At 42.3% G+C, this 24,037-nt stretch overlaps 2 protein-coding genes across 6 annotated transcripts in view; one reads left to right on the top strand and one right to left on the bottom strand.

Annotated features, from left to right (window-relative positions):
- Positions 1 to 1,276: 1,276 nt before the first annotated feature.
- Positions 1,277 to 18,794, bottom strand: dync2i1 (dynein 2 intermediate chain 1). Of its 3 annotated transcripts, XM_080793700.1 has the most exons (23): positions 18,671 to 18,794; positions 15,776 to 15,829; positions 14,976 to 15,693; positions 14,749 to 14,816; positions 14,430 to 14,606; positions 13,800 to 13,901; positions 11,400 to 11,631; positions 10,865 to 10,970; positions 10,514 to 10,643; positions 10,121 to 10,232; positions 9,494 to 9,588; positions 9,156 to 9,285; positions 8,464 to 8,636; positions 7,818 to 7,866; positions 7,220 to 7,333; positions 6,199 to 6,312; positions 5,758 to 5,819; positions 5,598 to 5,649; positions 5,435 to 5,495; positions 4,635 to 4,734; positions 3,976 to 4,107; positions 2,587 to 2,810; positions 1,277 to 1,700 (listed from the first exon to the last, which is right to left on the bottom strand). In XM_080793700.1, the coding sequence occupies exons 1-23, from the start codon at positions 18,683 to 18,685 to the stop codon at positions 1,529 to 1,531; spliced, it is 3,192 nt and encodes a 1,063-aa protein (XP_080649826.1). In that variant the 5' UTR covers positions 18,686 to 18,794; the 3' UTR covers positions 1,277 to 1,528. The 3 variants fall into 3 exon arrangements, with proteins under 3 accessions (XP_080649826.1, XP_080649824.1, XP_080649825.1); XM_080793698.1 differs by having other exon boundaries at positions 5,598 to 5,819; XM_080793699.1 differs by having other exon boundaries at positions 5,598 to 5,819; positions 10,865 to 10,967.
- Positions 18,795 to 19,272: 478 nt separating this feature from the next.
- Positions 19,273 to 24,037, top strand: part of esyt2b (extended synaptotagmin-like protein 2b) — a 46,291-nt gene continuing 41,526 nt past the window's right edge. For all 3 annotated transcript variants that reach the window (XM_080793199.1, XM_080793198.1, XM_080793197.1), the window contains exon 1: positions 19,273 to 20,071. In XM_080793199.1, coding sequence (XP_080649325.1) covers positions 19,601 to 20,071 — 471 coding nt within the window. In that variant the 5' untranslated portion in view covers positions 19,273 to 19,600. The remainder of the gene's footprint in view (positions 20,072 to 24,037) is intronic.

The following is a 24,037-nucleotide window of genomic DNA, read 5'->3' as shown; positions in this document are numbered from 1 at the left end:
TTATGTAGCCAGTGTTGGAAGTTCTCACATTTTGTACTTATGTAAAATTAAATAATGAATAGCACTAGGTAGAAATATTCTTTAGTGGCATGGACGGTTATAGCATAACCGTCTGGGCACCTACGTTGCTAAGCCAGACTGAGGGCATGCTGCGGGTTCGACTCCCGATCCTGACGGCCTTTGCCGCGTCTTCCCCCCCATGTCAAATTACTTTCAAACTATTAATAAAGACAGAAAAAGCCCCAAAAATATCATAAAAACAAAAAAAAGATACTCTGTAGTAAAAGTCTGGTATTCAAAATGGAAACGTGTTGGCAATATAATTTACTAAAGTACTAAAAGTAAAAGTAAGCATAAAAATAATAAGTTTTCGAAATGTATAGAAATCTTTCAAAAATAGCATGTTGAAGTGGTTAATGTATGTTTTTTAAGGGTAGGCACTCAGGGCCAGCAGGGGCGCCTGGTGCCCGCCGTGGTTGTCGCTAACTATAACTACGTTTTCAAATACTTGTAGTGGAGTAAAAGTACAATATTTGGTTCTGAGGTGTAAGTGGAGTAGAAGTAGAAGTGCTCCAGTAATGTAAAAAAAATACCTCAACATTGTACTTAAAACTACCTTACCTTGTCCATTCCTTGCTCCTTTTCACAGGAAGTGTCACTTCCACTTCCCACAGGACTTTCCTTGTGTCTTCTCTTCAGGTTCTCTCTCCAGACGGTGTGGGGGTCAAGATTGGTTTGACCCTCTTTCTGCTGCTGTTACTTTCTACATCTGCCGTCTCCCTCCCTGATAAAACCAACGAGACAAGCATCTGCGCAGTGCGCTGGGCACAGAAACATCTAGTCTGATGTTGTAGTGTTCCGTCTCAACTAAGAACTATTTGAACAAATTTAGACGAATTTGAACAAAGCACAATTTACAGAAAAAAGGTAAATAAATTATAGCATGTCCTAAGCCGAGATTTATCTTCAAATGGAAAAAGTCAGAAAACACCCTACTGATCTTTTGGCGAGTCTTCGTAAATGTAAAGGAATAAAATGTAACTTCACTCTCTACCTCACAGAGCCTTTGCTTTAACTAGTTTAACAACGGTGCGCGCTGTTAGTTGCCAAGCAACGGGTCGCTGAAAACTGGCAACTGCTCAGACTGGTTAGTGGCATTTAATTGCCTGCATTGTTTACAAACCTAATGCTTTAGCTTGACTGCCTCCTCTTTATGGAATAAAAGGAATGCATGACAACGGATGTGTACAATTGTCTTAATTTATTTTCTGCAGAATATAAAAAATAAACTTTTTCATAGTGATGAAAATTATTTACACCATACCAAAACCTATTTACATGTATCATTTCATGTGTTCATATATGGATACTGTCAAGTTGTCAACCAAAAAAAAGTAGGCTAAGCTAGTGAATGACAACATTTGACTGTTAAAGAAAAAACGCACATTGTTCCAGAGTTTAAAGAATGTGTACGTGTTACACAAAGAAAACACAACGTAAAAACCAAATCATAAGCTGACACATTATTTCAGAAGGCGTCATTGATCATACTCTCCAAAGTCTCTGGTTCTGCAGCACTGGGAACGGTGAATCTTTCGTTGAAATACTGCACTTGCAGTTTCCCCGACTCGTGAGCCAGCGCTACACCCGAGTACATGTTCTGTTGTCCTGAGTCTCCAAACACCGACATGGCCGTCACCCTGACCAGTGGAAGTACTCACAATTTAATTAACCCATTTTGACCTGGGAACGATTCTAAAAATGTCTTCTACATCCTGACAGTTTTCTGAAAAAGCTATGTTTCTATGTCAATCATTCTAAGATTTTTCAGAAATAGCAGACCTACAAGCTTGTAGTGCGCCACTTGGTGGCGCGCTATGAGCTTGTAGATCTGCTATTTTTCAATAGCTAAAGCATAACATAATGCTAACACCAAAAGGGGTTCCTGCCCAAAATGGGTAAGTAAAAGTATCAATACTGCAATGTAGAAATACTCTGTTACAAGTAAATGTCTGGAATTCTAAATTTACTTGAATAAAAGTATTGGTATCAAATGTAGTGAAAGTACCAAAAGTAGAAAGTATTGTGCAGAATGTCTCATTTCAAGCTTTCAAATCAGTTTAAAATAGCCGATCTACAATCTCACAATGAGTCGCAAGGCTGGGAAAACTCGGAATTCCCGCCCGTCTTCTCGCGTACCGGTGGTACATGTCCCGCGGACAGGCACCGGTCTGCGTACCAGTGTTTAGGAACCTCTGCTCTATGGTAGGTACGCTCAGAAAAAAACATGCAGTAATCCTGATGGATGGGGAAAGGAACTGGTTGGAATAACGTGTTCCTTCCACGCCTTCCCGGGGAAACTGTCAGGTGATAAAAAGGCGGCCTGCTCACTCCTCACGCATTGAGGGAAGCATGAGCTCAGTTCGGGGCTCTCCCCAGGTTGGCAGAGGGAGAGTAGGCCTAGTGCCAGGATTACACTACCGCTTAGGCAATTGGCGGGTGAAAAAAGTGGTTACAGAATTGTGGGATAAATAAAAAAACGAAACCATAAATAAACACTGGGTCATTTGTTCTCCATGTTGTTACCTGTCAGCGTGGATCCTTTCAGTGACGGCGGGCTCCAGGTCATTCCTCTGCAGGTCCCATATGTGGAGGTTAGAAGCCGCATCCAGGACGCAAAAGACTGTCGGCCGGGTCCGAGTCCACTGCACCGAGACGACCGGCTCGCCGGCTGTGGAGTCGTTCCACTCCAGCACAGGCTGTTCCTGGGAGGCCGCATGCAGTCTGATGCTGCCGTCTGCGCAGCCCACCTAGCAGCACACGCACAGCAAACACATGCCAAGAGAGAGAGAGATCAACCAGGTGTGGAGATGAGAGTTGAGTTAACAACGTAGATTGGTGCTCCTAGGATCAACGGGAACCTCAAATTGAAATTAACGGAGGAGACAGAGTAAGAACTTTAATCATGTCTACAACAGCCTTTTCAAAATTTGTAGAAAAGTAGCAGTAGTGTCACAATCCTTCAGCGGTAAGCTGGTTCATCTGTAATTTCTTACGACTTTTGAAAGATATTGAAAATGTTTGGAAACTTTTGAATCATTTTTTTTAACATAAATAATGTCTTCTGGGGGTCCCTGGCACAAACACATTCTCAGATGGGGGGTCCGCGCGGCCAAATATATATATCGATTTGGGGGTCCTTGGCAAGAAAAGGTTTGGTTTGAGAACTACTACCAAATGCAGATTTAGCACGCACACATCAGCATGTTTGAAGACGTGTACTCAGTGTACACTACAGTACACATGGTGTCTGCAGTCACATGAACTACATGTGCACTGCAGCCCTCACAAACCCCTACATGTGCCCTGCAGCCCTCACAAACCCCTACATGTGCACTGCAGCCCTCACAAACCCCTACATGTGCACTGCAGCCCTCACAAACCCCTACATGTGCCCTGCAGCCCTCACAAACCCCTACATGTGCACTGCAGCCCTCACAAACCCCTACATGTGCCCTGCAGCCCTCACAAACCCTTGAACTCCACGTGAGAGGTAGGCCTGTTACATTTATTTTATATTATTGTATAAAATTATTATTAATGTCAGTAATGTAATTGTTTATTTAGGTAATTTGTCATATCTGAGATGTGATTTGATTTATTTATTACGAAGCCTGAAAAGGCAATAAAAATGTGTATTGATATGTTCCAGTGTTCAATGCCAAAAAACACAATTAAATAATTTATCGTTTAATCGTGCCGTGTGACAATGAATCGTCAAGCTAAAGTTAACACCTTGAGGGCCCGGGCCTATTGCAATTATTAATAAAATGTGCCCATCGTCAGCAAGCACCTCTAGGCTGTAGAGCGATGCGATCAGTTTTCATAGCACTAATTTCGGGCACATGACCGTGCACTTGAACTTGACGGTGATTTACGTCATGCCATGGGCCCCGATGGTGTTAAAGGGCTCACCAGGAACAGGGCTGGACTGAACGGTGAGAAGTGGATGGAGGTGACGTCAGTGGGTCGGACTCCGACCACCCGAGACCTGTAGAGCTTTGGTGGAGCCTTCAACCCGTGGCTGGTTCCATGGTTGACCACACCCTGAGACAGAAAGAAATCACACTGATAAACTGAGACAAAGGTGCCCGGGGAAAATAATAGGGAAGTGGGGAGCATGATCTATTAATCAAATATAGCATATATATGAAGACAAGGGTGAATCACCACATGGGAATGGTGTGGCTTAAGACTTCATCGCGTGGCCTGCCTGTGAAAGAAGTCATCTATAATGACATATCTATGACAGATAGCTCCATTGACTGCCATTATACATTTTAAGTTAAGTTATATTTCATGAAGTATAACACACGTGAGAAGAAAAGAAAACTGGAGGTAAACACCAATGAGCTGTGACACAGATAGGCAGACAGACACACACACACACACACACACACACACACACACAATAAAGGGACCTATTTTCTCCAGTGCTATACCCCTTATCCCTAAACTTCTTTGCCTTTTTTGCTATTTTGAAAAACCTTTTTGAATAGTTCAATTAAAAAAAAAATGAAGTAGGGGTATAGCATGGCGAAAATAGGGCCCAATAGTCTCTTATCGACGCTCACCATATTGGTGCCAATAAAGAAATGGTTTGAGTCTGTGGGGAGGAATCTTAACAGTAGTGTTTCCAATGATCCCGTATTCATTGCATCCCTTGGTGAAGTCCTGAGAGAGAGAGAGAGAGAGAGAGAGAGAGGATCAGTGGTGGAGTAAATCATTATGCAGAAAGGCCATTTCACACATTTTAAAATGTATAAAGATCATTTGAAAATAGCAGACCTACAAGCTTGTGTTAAGCTTGTAGATCAACCATTTATACATATCCAAAGTACAGGGCTGATTGGTTAATGTATGTTTCGTAATAATAATCTAAATCTACAAAGTAGTACTAAAGTTTTCATATAATAGTGGAATAAAATATTTGCCTCCGAGATGTAGTAGATTAGAAGTGAAAGTACGGACAATTTAAAATACTCCAGTAAAGTAAAAATGTCTACTTAAGTACACTACTTGAGTAAATGTACTTATTTACTGTAAGTCAGGATCACCACCCGCTGAGATGAGAGGTCATGACATTCCCAGCCCCCCTAAAAAAAATGAGCCACGCACCGCGGTGGAACATGACACTGTGTGACTCTCCACACAGTGTACATGGTACAGGGTACATGATGTCTGGACTGGCGGCTACATGGTCAATCAAAAAAACAGCAGTCCTCTGCCCACAACAAACAAGCTCATATGACCCACGCGGAGCAGGTGGTCCTGCGCCACCGGGGCAAAGACATTGTGGGTATTAATGGCCCCCTTTGGCTGGCAGTGACGAATGAACACTGTCTGTGTCAGCCATCTAATCTGTCCGTCTCACCTCTCAGCGGCGAGGAGCGTGGAACTGTACAGCAACTTGACTTTGCCCCCCGGCCTGAGCCCTGTAAGACGAAGAGAGAGGTTGTTATGTAATTCGCGTGAAAGAAAAGTGTTTGTGGAAAAAGTGTGAGTGTGTTCAAAAACGTGACCATCAGTCGTCTCACCCAGGTCTGTCTGGGAGCCAGAGTCGCTGGCTTTAGGGAGTTCCAGCACCACCTGTTGGACAGAAACGAGAACAACATCACCATCATTCATCATGATGGAATCCGGGAGCGTGGGTGACCGAAGCTGTGTGCTATCTGGTTGTGAGATTTTCAGCCTTACCCATTGATTTAAAACCCCGTTTACATCCAGGGAGGCCAACTGGAAGGACAATCCAGACGACTCTGGATATCACAACAGAAATGGCACTTATTATTTAAAACCAGAAAGCATAACTAGGGCCAAAATAAAACGGAACATTTAACGGAATAGTTCACCCCAAGAAATGACTTATTTTACACCTCCTGAAGCCTTGAATTCATGGAGATTAATTTCGTTTTTGTTGCATTCCTGAGCCAATAATTTGATGACCAGCGGAGTCTCCTGTAGGAGAGTCAATTGAGTCTATATATTGAGAAATATTGGTTTAGAAATATCTCCGTAAATTCAAGTCATTTTTTGGGGTGAACTACTCCTGAAAGAAAACATCACATTCTCCCATTTTCCATCTCTAAACATAGAATCCGTATTAAGGGACGTAAATGCTGTGGTTTCTTTCTTGACCTTCGTCGGACGCCAACAACGGTGCCTCTGGTCTCAGGCCGCCCACTACAGCGGAGGGGACAACCTCCACGCAGCACACAGAGGACAAATGACCCGACGTCGCCAGCACGGCGTCTGCGTTGACAAGGTGACAAACAAGAAGGCATTCTAGCACGTACCATCACTCTCGTATAGGTAAACAAGACTTCTGAACTTTCAGACGGAACATTCAAGGACTGGAGACACGTGAAAGTGTGAATTTATACTGCTACTGATTTCAGGGTAATGATGATAAAGATTGCAGCGGAACAAAAACGCTGCTTCATGTAATTAAAAAACTACAACACTGTTTCCCGAACAGTGGGTCAGGACCCATTTGTCGCTCACGGACACATTTTTATGGGTCCCTTTATTTTTGGTTCTCTATATTTTTGCTCAACAAAAAAGCAAAAATTTTCATGAATTAAAAACAAATGCAACGTTTCTGTTTCAGTCATTTCATCAAGAAATACAAGAAAAGAAAAAAAAATGTTTAAGAAGTAGTGAACATTTGGGTCCCGGGCTACAGCGTTTAGGAACCACTGGTCTATGCGAATGCGGCTGGAGTGAACACCAAGCATATAGAGGGTATGCGCATGCATAAAGTAAGTGGCAAATGGAGTGGAAAAGTGCATTTGACGTTGTTTAATGCATTCAGATAGGACTGATCACCAGCATCTGATCATCAGCATCACCCCTAATCTGAGTTTGCTATGGGGCATAGCAGTGGCTGTCATTCAGATAGAAAACACATGCATTTTTTCCTAATTATTTTAAGCCTCGAACCAAGCCATCCATGCTCCTGGTGAATCATGACCATAAAACATTTGATTCTGTGTCAAAAATATATATTTCAAAACTTAAAATGATCTTTAAAAAAAATAGCTGATCTACAAAGCTCAAGACGCATTGTGACGACGTGTTGTGAGCTTGTAGATCGGCTATTTGAGCCATTTGCTTGAGCGGTTCTTTTACTAGTCCTACCACACTGTCTTTGACTCACCGGTGGAGAAGGTGGGGTGACGGAAGGTCCACTCGTCCTCCCCTACCTTCAGGTTGTCATGGTTACCGGCACGCTCCCTTAGGTCCCACAGCAGCACAGACCCCACTGACGTACCTGCAGTGGTGGAGAAAGAATACTCACATTCTTTACTTAAGTAAAAGTACCTATACTGCAATGTATAAATACTCTGTTACATGTAAAAGTCCGGAATTCAAAATTTACTTGAGTAAAAGTGCAAAAGTATTGGTATCAAAATGTACTTAAAGTACCATTATTAGTACCAGTACTCATTATACAGAAGGTTGCATTTCACAAGCTCACAATGGTCTCTTTTCAAATGGTCGAAATGTATATAGGGCTGAAGTGGGTAATGTACAGTATGTTTTGTCATAATAATCTAAATCTACAAAGTAAATTAGTAACTAAAGTTGTGATATAAATGTAGTGGATATATATTTGCCTCTGAGACGTAGTGGAGTAGAGGTAAAAGTATTTGGAAATTGGAAATACTTGAGTACTGTACACATACCTAAACATTGTACTGTACTCGAGTACTAAAGTACAAGATGTAGTTAGTTACTTTCCACCACTGACGTACCTGCAAACACCAGAGTGGCCTTGCCAGGACTGAAGCAGCAACACTCCACCTGCGTCAAGGAGAACATCACAAAGATCTTCTCAGTGATCGTTATCTGCACACTGCTGCTTCTTTCATATTTGTAGCAGCATTTTTCCACCGTTTTCCCAAAAAACGCAGCCAGTCTGCAATGACCTTTAGAGTTGGGATCCGGAACCAGAGGAACTGGATCCAACATTGAGGAACCGGAATTGGTTCCATCACACGTTTCTGGAACCGGTTTTATCACACTGTCAGAGCTGGTACGTGGACTTCACATCTGCTATACAATTACAACACAGGTGGTTCTCAAAATGTTTTAATTCGAAGACCACCATAACTGAGAGTGTACAAATGGAACCAAATGGACCTCTACACTCTCAGAGTGTGTCGGAACGTCCATAGGGAATCGCTAAATGGAACCGTTAAGGAATCGGACCGTTAAAGAGAGAATCGTTAAAATCCTAAAGGCACTTAATACATCTGAACATCTCAAGGCCTAATCAGTCAATAACAGAATGCAAATACATGCAAGACTTGTGCTACTGTACATGCACGTTTGTGGGGTTTTTTTTACAGCATTGTTGCCACCAGACGACAAAACTGTCTGAAATTCTCTCTTTGTTACCTCAGACTCATAGACAAGGATCTTCTGGGGTCGTGAGGGCTCCCAGATGTTCCAGATGCAGATCATGGTCCAGGTGTCGAGGCGCACGGCGCCAGGCTCGCCCGTGGGACTGTGGACTGACATCATGGTCTGGTTCTGGACCGGGGAGAAGTGCACCAGGCTGACGCGACGGCCTGTAAACATGAAATACAAACGGGATGTCCAATGTAAGATTCTGTATATAAACTCTGTATTGACACATAAACCAGTGGCATGATAGGACATTAGAATTCCTTCACGGTGTGACTTCACTTCAGCACGGCCTGTACTTTAATACCCACCCTTCATCATATAAACATTTATTATTCCATTTAATTGCACCACACATAACTATTAAAAGTGAATAATATGGTACCTAAGGTAGTAGGAACCACCTCTCCATTTTTCGAACCACAAAGACATCAACAAACATGTTCCAGAAAGTATTCCCGTAAATAAGATTTTCTTTGTTTCATTACCTTTTGCACATGGTTATTTCTTGTTTCATTTGTATTGGCACATTTTATTTTCACTTGTTTATTACGTTTGTGAAATTCTTGTTTTATGTGCATTCTGTCCTATATGTAGGTGCAGTATTTGTGACTCATGTCATGTCAAGTGCTATATAAATAAATGTATTATTATTATTATCTCCATGGTGCTGGTGCGTGTACCGTTGAGAAAAGACAACTTTGTGTTGAACTGCAAACTGCCATCGCTGAAAGACAGAATCTCTGCTTTGGTGCTGAGCCTCTTCAGCGACTGTTTCTGAGCGTAGTCCTCCTCCAACAGGACAACCATCACCTGGACAACCACAACAAACAGCACAGCCATCACCTAGATACAGTGGTGGAGGACGTACTCGCATGTTTTACTTAAGTAAAAATAGCAATCCTGCAATGTAGATATAGTCTGTTGCAAGTAGAAAAAGTATTCCCAAATCCACTTGAGTAGTTTCTGCCACTGCCTAGATACACCCAACAACAGGAGTCTGTATTCGCTAACAACATACCTGTGATGCAGAGAGTAAAAACGCTGTGAGACGCTGTGTGTCGATGTTAATTTCACTCCTGCTTTTATCTCGGCCGTCCTGGGAAAGCCTTGGATCTGCCAGTACGTTGGGACACAGTCAATCAGAGAATCAAGTTTATTATGCTTTTTTTGTCTTATTCCCCTCGAGAAATACTGGGATGTGTAACAGCATGGGAAGCACACGATTATGATTATTTTACTTGATGATTAATTGTCACTCAGATAATTGGTTAAATTGTGGTTCTGTCATTGAACATTGGAAAATACATTACATTTATGTTTGGCTTTCATAGGCTTCATAAACAAAAAGGTGCACAGGCCAGATATGACAAATAACTTACATATTAAAGTATCTATTTTAAAAACATTAAATCCTTAATAGCTGAAATAGCAGATGAGCTTGTAGTTCAGCTGTTTCCACTATTTTTGTAAATGTTTGAATGAAATTGAACACTTATAACGATTATGCAAAAAATTAATAAAATAATTCCGATTATGTAAAATAATTTTGCGATTAGGCGAGTTTGTAATAATTCTCATTTCAGGCCTAGGAAACACCATCAGATCATGTTGTATCAGACAGAGAGCCTTCTGGGTGTTGTCTTACCTCCACATGGTCCATGCTTCTCTGCTGGATGCTGTGTCCATTTCTCAGACATCTCTATTTCCTCTGTCTGGATGTCTCTGTCCACGTTGTCCTCATTACACTGAACATATGCCTGAGAAGGAAGGATTTCAATTATGTCAAGTTTTCATGCGTGGAAGCAGGGTCCATTCGCTGGTTTTTATTGATTGATTGAATACTTTGCATCTTAAAATAACCAGTAACAGCAACACGCCGCATTGAGATGTGTTGCGTGCTGCTGATTGGCTATTTTTGGTGCGCGACATGCTTTCATAGAAGACATGCTGGCTTTTATGGAATCCAAATGACTGAAATCAGCTGTGGCAACTGAGAACTTTAATCCATGTGTACGTGCAAACAGAAGGAGCCGCTGACCTGTTTCGTGTTTGTATTCCCAAAGCTTTTGATGTACATGTCGTATTCGCTAACAGGAGGCAGGTCCAGAAGGGAGAATGTCGAGGAGAAATCCAGATCTATAAGGCGAAGCAGCTCTGCACTGCGCTTCCTGAAGATATAAACAGTCAAATCAATTATAGCAGTGGTTCTCAGGACATTATTGGGTGGAGGACAGTGATGACAGTGATCCCCAGTTAAAAATATATGGTCATTTTGGGGGGTCCCCGCCTGAAAATTTTCAGAACTACTGAATTAGAGGCCAACATGATATATCGGTGTCTAAGGTGCCAGGTAAAAATGCAGACCATTTACAGTTTCTATCAAACCTACTTCTGTTTGTTGGCAACCTGCTTGCTGACTTCACGTTGCTTTGCGGCCACAAAGTTGATAAACTTCCCGCGCTGAGAGCCTCTCCTCTGGTTCTTGTCGTGCGCTTCTGAAAGAACAGCAAGAAATGTCAGTGGTATTTCACCTCTCATTTCACAAGCCCAGATGATAGCATCGTGTTGGAACTAAAATCAACAAATGCCCTTGAAAAAGAAAAAAACACATGACAAATTCTAAAATGGATGACATGAAAGTTAGAAAAAGTGGATCTTTTAGGGCTGGGCTATATGACTTCAAATCAATATCACAATTATCTACATTTTTTGTTTCGATTACAATGAACCAGCCGGTTCAATATCCGTTTCCATTAGGACAGAACGTTTTTGCTTGCCGTCTAACCACTTTACCATCAGTCTAATCGAATTAGAATTTCTTTAGTGCTGATTAACCTACATAAACGAGATTAAATTCTGTTATTGGCTCTAAATGTCAATTTCAATATATTTCCGGTTAATTTCCCAGCCCTAGTTGCCTGTACCTCTGGACCGAGTGTGTCTGTCTTGGTCTGTGTTCGAGCTCTGTCTGGATTGTGCTGCAGTTCCTACTCGCTCATTCTCCTCGTCCATGGCTCTCCTGATTGCCTTTATTTCCTCGCTCGTCTGTGGCGTCGGGCCCTCCCCCTCCCCCTCTCCACTCGCCACCGGGCTGGGTGATGGCTCCTCGTCCTCTCCTTCACCTCCACTCTCCTCCTCAAAATCCTCCTCATAATCCTTGACGGACAAAGAGAGAGGAATAGCGGTCACGCCCTGCAAATAACTTTATCACCCACAGCACCCCTGAATGACTGTTCATTTTTAGTACCTTATGTGATATATGTAAATATGTGAAACTTTCCCTCTTAAGATCCAGTACGCCATGAGGAAAACTTGAGAGAATATCCGTTTCCATTAGGACTTTTTACACTGGCAGCCAAATCCAGCCTGAATCAGATCTGTGCCACATCCAGATAGGTTTGTTTAAATAAGTCTAAATGCAGACACATTTCAGGAGATCTGTCTCAGTCTGAATGCAACAACCTGATCTAAATCGGATTCCATGTGACTTGTATGTGACTTATTTGCGTTTAGACTTATTTAAACAAATCTGATTCCAATCTGGATGTGGCACAGATCTGGTCACTTTCAAACGGCAGTGTGAAAAGTCGGGCCAAAAGATCGGATTTGAGAAAAATAAATCAGATTTTAATCGAATTTGACTTGATGTGACTGCAGTCTAAATGGGGCCTTTAAACCCCAGCATCCCTATTCTGAGGAGGAACATATGCCAAACATAGCCAATCTACAAGCTCACAATGTGACGCGTTGTGAGCTTGTATATCTGCTCATTTTGCTGAAGAGACTTTGTGTACTGTAGACTGAAAAAGAAGGCACCAAGAACAGAGCAACACATTCTCACCTAATACTTCGGTAGACTCGATGCGAATAGGCGGAGAAGTTGCAATTCTTGCATATTTAATTTGCTGCGGTTTGCCTTCACACTGGCTGTGTCGTGCAAGGAAACGAAGCAGGTGTGTGTGTGTGTGTGTGTGTGTGTGTGTGCCAGCCACTGTTCTTTTGGGCACATGAACGAGGCACTGCGGTTGCCTACAGTTTATAAATCATGCTGAGCTAAAATGTGTTTTAATTTTGAAGTATTTATATTTAAACAAGATGAAGAAAGTCTCCACTCGGATCCCCACACACAGTTTACGCACGACAGACAGACAGAATATTCTGTACACTGCAGTGTTTTTTATGTTTCCTTAAGCAATAGATTAATGTGCTCGTCCTAATATTTCGATGAGGGCTTCAGTCTCCTTATTTGACCATGTCAAAAGGGACATCTTTGTACTGCGTAAAATTAATATCCCTTCTCCGCCTCCAACTGTGCAGCTCCTTATCCGCCACATAGTTTGCTTCATTTCCTTTATTTGCTACAGATTGCATTCCCACCTGCACCGAATCGAAATCAAGTGCGATTGGAAGCGAAACCCCCGTTTTTTGGCGGAGAATGCACATTATGATTCGAATGAGCCTTCACACCTGCCAAACGAAGCACACTTTCGGACAATGTGCAGCAGGATTCGTTTTAGTCGCAGTAAAGCTTTCTGGTGTGAAGGTCACCTAACATCCGTTTCACTAAGTCTAGTAGTTAAACTGAAGTGTGGCACCCATTGACTTGCATTCCGGCACCCACTTTGAGAACCCCTGGTCTAATGTTCAATGCAAAATAAAGTGTACAAAACAAGCTACGACCTTAATCAAACAGCCATGAAGGAAGAAGTCAATGACAAAAGTAAAGCTACCTCACAACAAATCTGATTACTCACCACTTTCTTGAAAAGTGAATCCAATGTAGGGGATGCCAAAGTGAAAAAGCAAACAAAATGAATGAATGAAATTGTGAAAATGAAATGTTTTTCTTTTTAATATATTTGAAATGATGAAAATCATATCAGCACAATGGAATGGTTCCTGGGAAGGTCCACAAATTATTTTGGGGGGTCAGCAGGTGATTAGCTTAATGTGCAGCATTGTATTATTACTCGACAATAAACAAACCAACATACATCATAAATGTATACAGGGTTTCTAAAGTGACGTTAGAAAAACGTTGTGCGTATCATGTCTGTTCGTATGAGCACGGAATCGATGACTTTGATTGGTTGATGTATGATGATGTTCTCATCATCAACAAGCCTCATGTGTGAGCTTGTTGATCTGCTATTTTCACAATATTCGTCTGTGGAACCGAGTCAAACTATATTGAATGCCTCGATTCTTACATTCCAAGTGCTTATCAGGGTGGTGGGTTCAAATGTGAATATTTTTCAGGGGGTCAGGCTGAGAACAACTATGTGACTATTAGAAACAAGCCAGTATAACAGTATTTAATTTACCTCAAAATCGTCTTCGTAGTCCTGATCCCTCTCTGCTGCCCCATCTGGCGGAGTCAGGTTACCATAGTCCTGGACTTCAGCCGTTTCTTCGTCCTTGCCAACCTGCAGACAAGGTAAATCACCATCAGCAACAATGGATAACACTTTTTAAGGCCTTGTATCTGAGCTGGAAAACTTCCATAACAAGGCCAGTCTGGATGGTTGTGTATATATTGTGTAAGACAGCATTCAGTGATAGATGGTGGGAAGCAATGGAGGCAAGTGGGCAACGCAATGATGAATAGCACAACATGCATTTGGAGCGAAGTCAAAACAAACATCTTACAGACTCTTCTTCTGTTTCTTCTAAATATGTTGGAATAGTTGTGTGAGGCTCAGGTAGTATCACCACTTCCATATTGATACAGTGGCCATTTTGCTTTTACATCATACTCCGTGTATGGTGTGAGAGTATGTGTATTCGGTCAATTGACAGAAAACATACAGTACAGAACAGCCTTGCAAATATCACAAGACAAGCAACACCTTGCACTTCTGTATGTGTATAGGCTATTAGGCTCCTATTGTCATTTAACCGAGTTTACACCTGCATGAAATGTGCTATACAAATCAACTTGACTTGACACTGACCTTCATTTTTGAAGGCGTGGTCTCGTCTCTGGGACCTTGGTATGGTTTTGCGGCGCTCGTCTCATCTGCTTCTGGGTCTGCCTCCTCTCTGGGCCTTCTCTCCCTGTGCTTGTCCCGGTCTCTTCTGTCTCTGTCACCACGGTGATGATCATCACTGTCATGCTTCCGCCTTTCATCCTGGAGAGCAGAAATCACAGTCAAGACAAAGTCTTTCTATTTATTTACAGATGTATTTGCAATAACTAATAACCATTTCTTTGTAAGCCATAGGGTTACGGCTAACCCCAACTGGACCGCTGGGGCTGTTAAATAGGCTTACATGATGTCCTCTCTCGTTGTGTCTCCGTTCTCTGTCCTCCCTTTCTTTCTGGCGATCTTCTTTGTATACTGGAAAGCCGAGCAAATGGTGGAAGCAGAGCTTTTAAATATGATGGGAAACTCACAGTCCATTTTGGCCTATTTGAGGAATTACCTGTGCACCTTTGTTCGAATGCAGCACTCAACACTCAAGGTGAAGATCTTGAGCCGTTTTGTGAACAACTTTACCTTGTTCCTCCTTGTGTTCCGAATGCCTTCTGTCTGCATGCCTCTCTCGCCTCTCTTTGTCACGCGACTCGTGTTTTTGTCGCTCGCCTTCTTCGATCGGGTTCTCTCTCTCCCTGTCTCGCCTCCGCTCCCTATCTCTTCCCATCTCCTCGCCTTCTTCGTGTCTCTTTCGATCCTTCTCCCTCCCGTGTTCTCTGTCCCTTTCCTCTCTCCTCCTTTCCCTGTCTCTCTCTTCCCTCCTCTTGTCTCTGTCCCTCCCGTGGCCGTCCTCTCTTTCTCTCTCCCTCCTCCTTTCCTTCTCCCTCTGTTTGTCTCTCTCCCTGTCCTGGATGTCTTTCTCCTCTCTGTTGTGCCTTCTGTCTCTGTGTTCTCCGCGCTCGTCGCTGTGTTTAGCGGGATCGGCCACTCTCTCTCTGTCTCTTCTCTTCTCTTTGTCTCTCTCCTCGCCGTCGGCTCTCCTGTCCCTCGACCCCTCTTTCCTTCTGTCGAGATATGGGTTATGTCCTTCCTCTTTTCGTTTGTCTCGCTCCCTCGTATTGTCGAGATATGGGTTATTTTCTCCATCTTTTTGTTTGTCTCTTTCCCTGTGTCTGTCTCTGTCTCGTCTATGCTCTTTGTCTGGGTCCCTGTGATGGCGCCGCTCTACAGTCTCCCCATCCCCGTGTTTTCTCTCGTTTTCCTCTCGTCTCCTGACACGGTCCTCCTCATATCCTCCATCCTAGGGAAAAATAATGCAAATTATTTTAAATAGCCTACAGAACAGCCTCAAAATGAAACCTGATAAACTCATAGAAACTTACCCGGATATGTCTTCTAAGTTCAGCTGGTTTCCATGTGTCTTCCTTGGTAATTTTCTAAATAATGCAGAGCCAAAATATCATAAGTGAAAAACAGTGATGAGTTGCTGCCAATCGAACACAAGCTTAGCAATCTAGCTCCTCTGAAGCATTTTTTTATTGAGGCACTCTATATCAATAAATGATTGCATCAGTTACAACTTGAGTTGGGGCTACTTCTATAATTATTACTTGCGCAAGCAGAGCGCGCAAGTAATAATTTCGCCCAGTCTCTTCAACGTCTTCAGTACATATAATATGTATGACTAGCTCTCAATGATGACGTAAGAAAAATGGTCATCTGTGTAATCTGGTCCCAGCAAACCAGGCACAGATTTGCTGTTTTGCATACCCAGAAAAGTGGTTGACGGCTGTCACTTTTTGGCACAAAGTAACCACAGTATACTGCTAATCAAATTACAACTACATACTCTATATAGTATATGTATATGTATACGTATGTATACCAGAGTACGTGGTGTGTATATGTATGACTAGCTCTCAATGATGACGTAAGAAAAATGGTCATCTGTGTAATCTGGTCCCAGCAAACCAGGCACAGATTTGCTGCTTTTCTTGCATACCCAAAAAAATGGTTGACGGCTGTCACTTTTTGGCACAAAGTAACCACAGTATACTGCTAATCAAATTACAACTACATACTACTCTATATAGTGTATACGTATGTCTTACGTCATCACAATTTGCAAATAAAATAGCAAATTGTGCCTGAACTGCTGGGACCAGAGTACGTGGTGTGTATATGTATGACTCAAAGTAACCACAGTATACCGCTAATCAACTTACAAATGACATATACATAGAGGCAGAAACTGAGATTTGACAGTTTGTAGCGGTTTGTAGCGGTCGAAAGTACTTGCACACTAGTGCAACAAGCAGTTGATAAATATATTTATGTATACATTTTATAGATACAATTTAGCTACAAGTTAGACATTTAAGTAACGGTTGGTTTTACAGAATAGTTGGGCACTTAGGGACATATGGACACCTCAATGTAAAACTGGCTATTTTGTCCAAAAGAAGAAAATGTATGTACTTAAATAATGTAAAGTATAATGTGTGAACATTATGTATACTTCGAGAGAACATCAGTGGTGGAAAATAACGAAGTACAATTACTTCGTTACTGTACTTAAGTACACGTTTTGAGAATTTGTACTTTTATTTACTATTTTTATTTTTCTGTATTTTTACTTTTACTTCGTTACATTTACAAGTAAAAAATCGTACTTTTAATCCGCTACATTAAAATTGGACACCTTTCGTTACTCGCTACACATTTCCACGCGAAATATGCGCAATCTCCGCATTTTCCACATAAAGTTTATAAAGTCATCGCCTCACTCATTCGTTCACATTCACACAGAAGCATGGTGGTGCGGTGCGTTGAAAAAGCTGGACAAGAAGCGCCCGTCTCTCTCTCTCTCTCTCTCTGTCTCTCTCTGGTGCGGTGAATAAATAACAGCGAGCCGCGCTGTGTGTGTGTGTGTGTGTGTGTGTGTGTTTCTGTGTGTGTGTGTGTGTGTGTGTGTGTGTGTGTGTGTCTGACGTGCGCTGCATCTGCTGGTTATTGCAGTTCTGTTTTCGTCACATTATGTGACGAAAACAGAACTGCAATAGCAGCAGATGCAGCGCATGTGTATGGGACTCACATACACATCTTAACGTCAGGAACGTTACACGACTCACCCATCCAGGTGATTGCAATAATAATCACTGTAGGCCGTCTTTACCGTGCATTGCATGTAAACGTCTGTCGAACGGGATGGTCGTTAAAGTTGATATCGGTTTCAACTTTATCCCCCAATAATGAAATCCACATTTGTGCATAGGCCTATAGCCTACTGTAGGCGTTTTTTACTCTATTTAGAAGACATTTTCAAGCTCTTGCTAATGAAATGATCGATTATTTTTATGGATAAATCATTTACATGCATCTCAATGGGAGACAGTTTTCCCTGCAAAGTGGAGTGGGTGGGGCTTAATTAGTGAAGGGCTAATTATAATGCGTGAATTCATGCAATTATAATGTCTGTTTTGCAAATTGCAATGGCTCTCCCCATTCTCCCCTAAATCTGAAATATATTTTTGTGTGAGCTTGCTTGCACCCTGAGTTGTTTGTAATGTTTGTAATGATAATGAGTGGCCAGTTTAGTTTCTAGTGTTCATCCCAACACAAACATTAAATGCCATTGATAATGAATGGCCAGTTTCTAGTGTTTATCCCAACACAAACATTAAATGCCATTGATAATGAATGGCCAGTTTCGAGACGAGTGTTGAAATAAAGCCACTTTTGGACTTCATTTCTTTGTAGGCATTTTGAAAAGCATGTTGTACTTTTTACTTGTACTTTTTACTTGTACTTTGTAATTTTTACTTTTATACTTAAGTACATTTTTACACCGGGTACTTTTTGTACTTAAGTACATTTAATTTGAGGTACTTTTATACTTTTACTTAAGTAACTTTCTTAATGGGTACTTTGTACTTTTACTTAAGTAATTTTCAAGTAGAGAATCAGTACTTCTACTTAAGTAAAATATTTTTGTACTTTTTCCACCACTGGAGAACATGCATGTACAATATCAGTATCACGTACCAGACAGACCTAATCTTATCTTTCGACTTCTTGTTTATGCCCCAAAATGACTGGATATGTAGGTTTTGTAGAAATTGTAGAAATATTAGACCTTAATTGTCGAATGTTTAAGCATGTTCTAATCATGTATACTTTTCTTGATACCCATTGCCATTAACAGTCGGGCTAAATAAGTGGTATTTCTCATGCCAAGGGAAGGCGGGATTAAGTGCTAGCAGGGCTCATGTCATTACCTTGTCGCTGTGCATGTTGTCATCTGCACTTTTTTTCTCCAAAGAACGTCTTGTTATCTCAGAAAATAAGCTTTAATACATTGCTGTTTACGCCGCCATCACGATTGCGCAAGCGCAGTTTACTGAAACCATGGAGAATGCGTCATGTCATCTTGACAACAGACCTGTTAAACAGTAACAGATAAATCGATTAAATCAACTACCAGGGAAGAGGGAAGTGAGGGAACCGTTTTCTAAAAATAAATAAAATGATTCATCTTGAAAGTATTGTAACATTTTGATTTGATTTTTTTTTTTTGGTTCGTTTTTAGAACCAGCAGTGCATGGTTTGATTTCTCTGCGCGCTTCATGCAGACCTTTACGGTCGAGATTCAATCGACGGTGCGTTTACTGCGGCTGAACATGGAGTGGCGACATTGTGCAGGGTCTATATACTAGTAGGGCTGCACCGGCTGCACTCACACGTTCGAGTGCACGCACTCACGCACGCACACACGAGACTAGTCGCTGGAGTGCGTCTGGAGAGACTTCACTAGTAGTCGAGAGTGCCATAATTTCCCAAGCTGTCACTTTAGCGCACGCTGCTGAAGCAGAGTAGCAGAGGCAAGTCAGTGGTGGTGCGGGACTGGGACGTGGCTTTCTCTTCTCCGTGGCCAAGACTTTATCCGTTCAACAATTTATTTTTGGAGTATACAATGTTTTCCCAACGATTTAGTCGCAGAGATAAAACATACGGTGGTAGTTCACGCGGACAATTCTTCTAACGGCGATGGGCTGCTGGTGTACGGGTGAAATTGGTGAATTAACGTGAGTAACAGCCTATACTGGACGGCTGGACGCGCACATGGGACCCCAGTGTGTCTGACTGTATGCCATTTGAACTAAATACAGACCCGTCACCCGAGCGCAGCAGCTGTGCGACAACAAGACATGTCCAGAGACAGGATGACGACTGTGCGCGGAGCCCACTCGAGGAGCACTGGCAGCAGTGCAAGTTCCATGGCACCCAAGGAAAATGGCCATAATAATAATAACTCGGCGAGCGCCGTTCATCGCAGCACCGACGCCAACTTTGACCACCCTCCACCCGGCGGCGGGGACGTGTCCCATAACGCGCCGGCGACGCCGCCGGTGGAGGAGCCGCTGTCTTCGGCGATCGAGCTGACCCAGACGTGGGTCCAGGTCGCCAAGAGTTTCGTGTTTATTTTCCCCATCTACGCGCTGGGCTACTTTGAATTCAGCTTCAGCTGGTTGCTGATTGGACTCGCGATATTTTTCTGGTGGCGAAGGAACACCGGGGGGAAGAGCAGCCGCCTGAGCAGAGCCTTGGCTTTCTTTGAACAGCAGGAGGAGGAGAGAAGTGTCAAGCACGCTGTCACATCCTCTGATCTTCCAGCATGGGTAAGAGTCACTGTCTGTCTATAAGCTCAGCTGTGGCCCAGGTGGTGGCCAGGCCAGCTGACAACTTGCAGGTTTAATTTACTCTAAGTGCAGTACAGGGTGCGTGCAGCATTGGCTTGTGGTGGACATTTTTGTCAAAATTCAATTTTTGCCATACAAATACCATAGCTAACCCTCAGCCTGCTAGCCTCCATGTGGTGGCCCTCAAAGTGGGTTGGGGACCTCCGGGGTAACGGTTCCTTGTAGCCTAGGTGTTCGAAAGGACCAAAATGTAGGTTATTCCAGGTGAGGTCTGTAACTCTGAGTGTAGGCATACACATTGAACCAAATGCCCCCTACAGTTATGGGTCCAATTGGTTCCATTAAGCATATACTCAAAGTTATGAGGGTCCTAAAAAGCTTCAGAACCATTAGTACTAGTGGACTAGTGTGCCATAGTGTCATCAGTGTAAATCAGTGTCATACATATTCTGAAGAAAACCAGGAGACTGGCATTCAGTCTTGTGGGTCTTCAAAATCATCAAAATAAAGAACAAATATGTAAAAAACACAAAACCTACCAATTGCCACAGACAAAGACAAGTCATAATGAGACATTTGTCTGTGTATGGACATATTGATGACCCCTGTTTCAGTACCTTTGAGACAAATATATCACCCCCCTCTCTCTCTCTCTCTCTCTCTCTCTCTCTCTCTCTCTCTCTAACACATGAGTTGTTTAACTTGTTTGTGTGAAGCCTATTTGTTGTGAGTTTCCTGGAACAACAATCAGCTGACAGGAGATGATGGGGGAGCGGCGTTGAGCTGTGAAGCTGTGATCAGGCAGCTGTCTCTCAGCGGTGACATTACCATTGAGCCCCCCGGGTCTAAATCCAGTATGTCACAATAGTAAACCAGACACCCCAGCGGAAAGGGAGACATGCCCACTGACAGACCCTACTGTTATTTTAAGACCCAGAGCCACACCATCACCACATGTGAGTCATATCAACGCACTCTATAAGTGGAAGATGTAAAACAGCCCGTTATCTCTCCTGTTAGATAAGTGTGGGGCTGTAGTTGGTTCCACTGTGCAATCAGAGCAGCACAAAATAGAACTTTACCTGGACATCACGTTGAGGAAGACCTAATTTAGGCTACTTGACAGTAAGCTGTAAATAGACCACAATGACGATCAGCTGTCTCTAGGCCATGCCAAGACATTCACATGGCCCAAGAAGAAAGAGCATAATATATTTTGGTCTGTTCTTGATTTCAGGATTCATCACCATGCTGCTACTCAGGGTAACATGAAGAGTATTAGCCACTAAGGCCTAAACCACACCAATGTTTTGCCACACAACTTGCAACATGTGACTACTTGCTTGCCACCAACATTGTCCCTAATACCGTGCATGTTCACATCATGTATACTTTACATTACTTCAGACCATTTTTAAAATATTTTATTTTTGGACACTATAGCCAATTTTACATTGAGGTACCCAGTCTTCTTGTATCCGCTATTTGCTTGCTCCTAGCTGATGCATCGTTGTGTTTCTATTTACATTTCACTGTCAAAGTAAATGAGATGTCATTCTGTTAATGTGGAGAAAACACAGAGTGTAAAACAATAGCAGCTCAGTTTTTAATCCCCCAATGTAATTGCCTCGCAATTATATGCCCCAACACTCTTGTATTGGTTTCTGTCTCCTGAAAAGCTTTACAAGAAACACCACAGAGACAGGCGGAGTCCCTTAGCAATATTGTTGACTGCTGCCTGGCTATAAGCAGTGGGATTGTGTCACCAATTAGAAATTATGCCACTTAAGAGCAACACTGATCGACTGATGTCTTATCATCTAAATAGCAAACTGTTTTATGACAAAACAGGCTAAATGAACAAACATACTAACTTTGTGCACAAACCAATCCTCATTGTTTTCTTCACATTCAGCAGTTCCCACTTACCAAGGCTCATCTGGTTGATTCATTCTTAGGCATCTTCTGCAACAAAATGCAGGCCCAAACCCAGATGGACAGAGCTGACATGGTTGTAGCGACTAGCGACATCATCAAGTCCGGCAGTACTTAACCCATTAAGACCTGAGGCAGATTCTACAAATGTCATCTAAGTTCTAACAGTTTTCTGAAAAACGATATGCTATATCACTGTCGGTGCTCAAAACCTTTTCATGTCAAGGACCCCCGAAATTATTATATTTGTCCGCTGACCCCATCTCAAAATATTTTAAGATATGACTTAAAATAGTTTGCTTTAAAAAATATATATTTTGAAAGTTTTGCACACATTTTCACGATTAAAAAATAAATAGCAGATCTACAAGCTCGCAGTGCAGCACCAAGTGACGCCCTGTTAGCTTGTATAACTGCTATTCTTCGAATAGCCAATGTATATAATGGTTAGCATAGTTAGAATCTAAAGTGACACGGATGCTATCCCGGCAATGGGTTAACTATCTGAAAGCTTCTGTCCTCTCCAGAGGGAGTGCGAGTCGCCGTCAGCCACAGACCATTAATATCTCACTGGGTGACATCACCTCTCACCAGAGTCCAGTCCGCACACGGACCGACCCTGTGATGATGATCTCTGATGACTTATTTATGGTTGTTCCTGAAACACAGTGAGAAAAGCTGATTCTACTGTCACCAGACTGAGACTGGCTGTGTTGTGGTGGCTGTTAAAAGAGAGGAGAAAGCATACCAGATAATGCATAAAAGGCTATACTAAATTAGTCCTGATTAGATCACGTGATCGGAAATCGGGGCCGATTGCGTAATTTCCAAATGATCGGAAATAGGATCGGGAGCACAAAAACGCGGCCGGGACATCTGTAGTATCAATATTATATCCATATCGTGATATGGCATAGGTGTTATATAAAAATATACATATTGAATCGGGAAAAATCGGTAACGGCAGATACTCAAAATCAAATGATCGGAATCAGATCAGAAGCAAAAAAACATGATCGGGACATCCCTAATTGTATGCATTATCTGCGATGCTAAGTAAGGATCAACTGTGCACCTGAATCTGGTCTAACTGTTAGATTAGGGGCTCCATTTGCGTCACCGCTAAACCCCTTATCCCTAAACTTCTTTACTATTTTGCAAAACCTTTTTGAATAGTTAAATGGCTAGTCTACAAGCTCACAACGTGTCAATGTAGATTGGTTAGTTGAACTATTCAAAACTATGTTTTTCAAAATAGTAAAAAAAGGCAAAGAAGTTTAGGGATAAGGGGTTTAGCGCGGTGACGAAAATGGAGCCCTAGAGGTTCTCAACGTTTTTGGCTGGGGGCCCCCGGAAATGCTTTGGCCATGTCTCTAAAAGACAATTCTTTGCCACGGACACATTTGTCCGTGTACGGACATATTGATGGCCCCTGCATTGGGCCCAGAAATCTGGCATTGCTCTGGCTCTAGTCTTGTGTTGTGGAGAAGGAAGAATGCATCAACTAAATGGTACAACCGCCGTATTTGGCAATATCTGACAGCGAGACGGAGAGAGTGAGTAATAGGACTGATCCTTAATAATGTTAAGGCTGAGTAAATACTGTACGAGTGGATAGTTTTATGAAGATTAAATACAGACCATTTATAGATTTAAACTTGATCTGGTGTCAGTTCTTTTTCCCCGCCATCAAGATTTAGGCGGTGATAAAGTTGGCATTGATTTTGCAGGCCATTCCGGCTGAGTGACCAAAATCCTGAAGTTAGAACCCAGCTTCTCGTATTACTAAACTGTATTCTTGGTTACAGTTAGCCTTGGAAACCCAGACATTTTATTTCCAGGTTCCAGTTGATTTCCCTGTCTGGTTGAGTCATTTACCACATGGTGCTGTAGCTGTAGCTACCTATAGTCCACAATTAATAGTCTGTGCCTGTACTGTCTGTATGGACGGTAGGTCCTGTGAGACGCCACAGTTGCAGACATAAACAAGCAGGCATATCTATTGTTTGA

This window comes from Protomyctophum bolini (assembly GCF_963924005.1).
Source record: "Protomyctophum bolini genome assembly, chromosome: 21".
Lineage (NCBI taxonomy): Eukaryota > Metazoa > Chordata > Actinopteri > Myctophiformes > Myctophidae > Protomyctophum > Protomyctophum bolini.
This window is presented reverse-complemented; position numbering and strand designations above follow the sequence as displayed.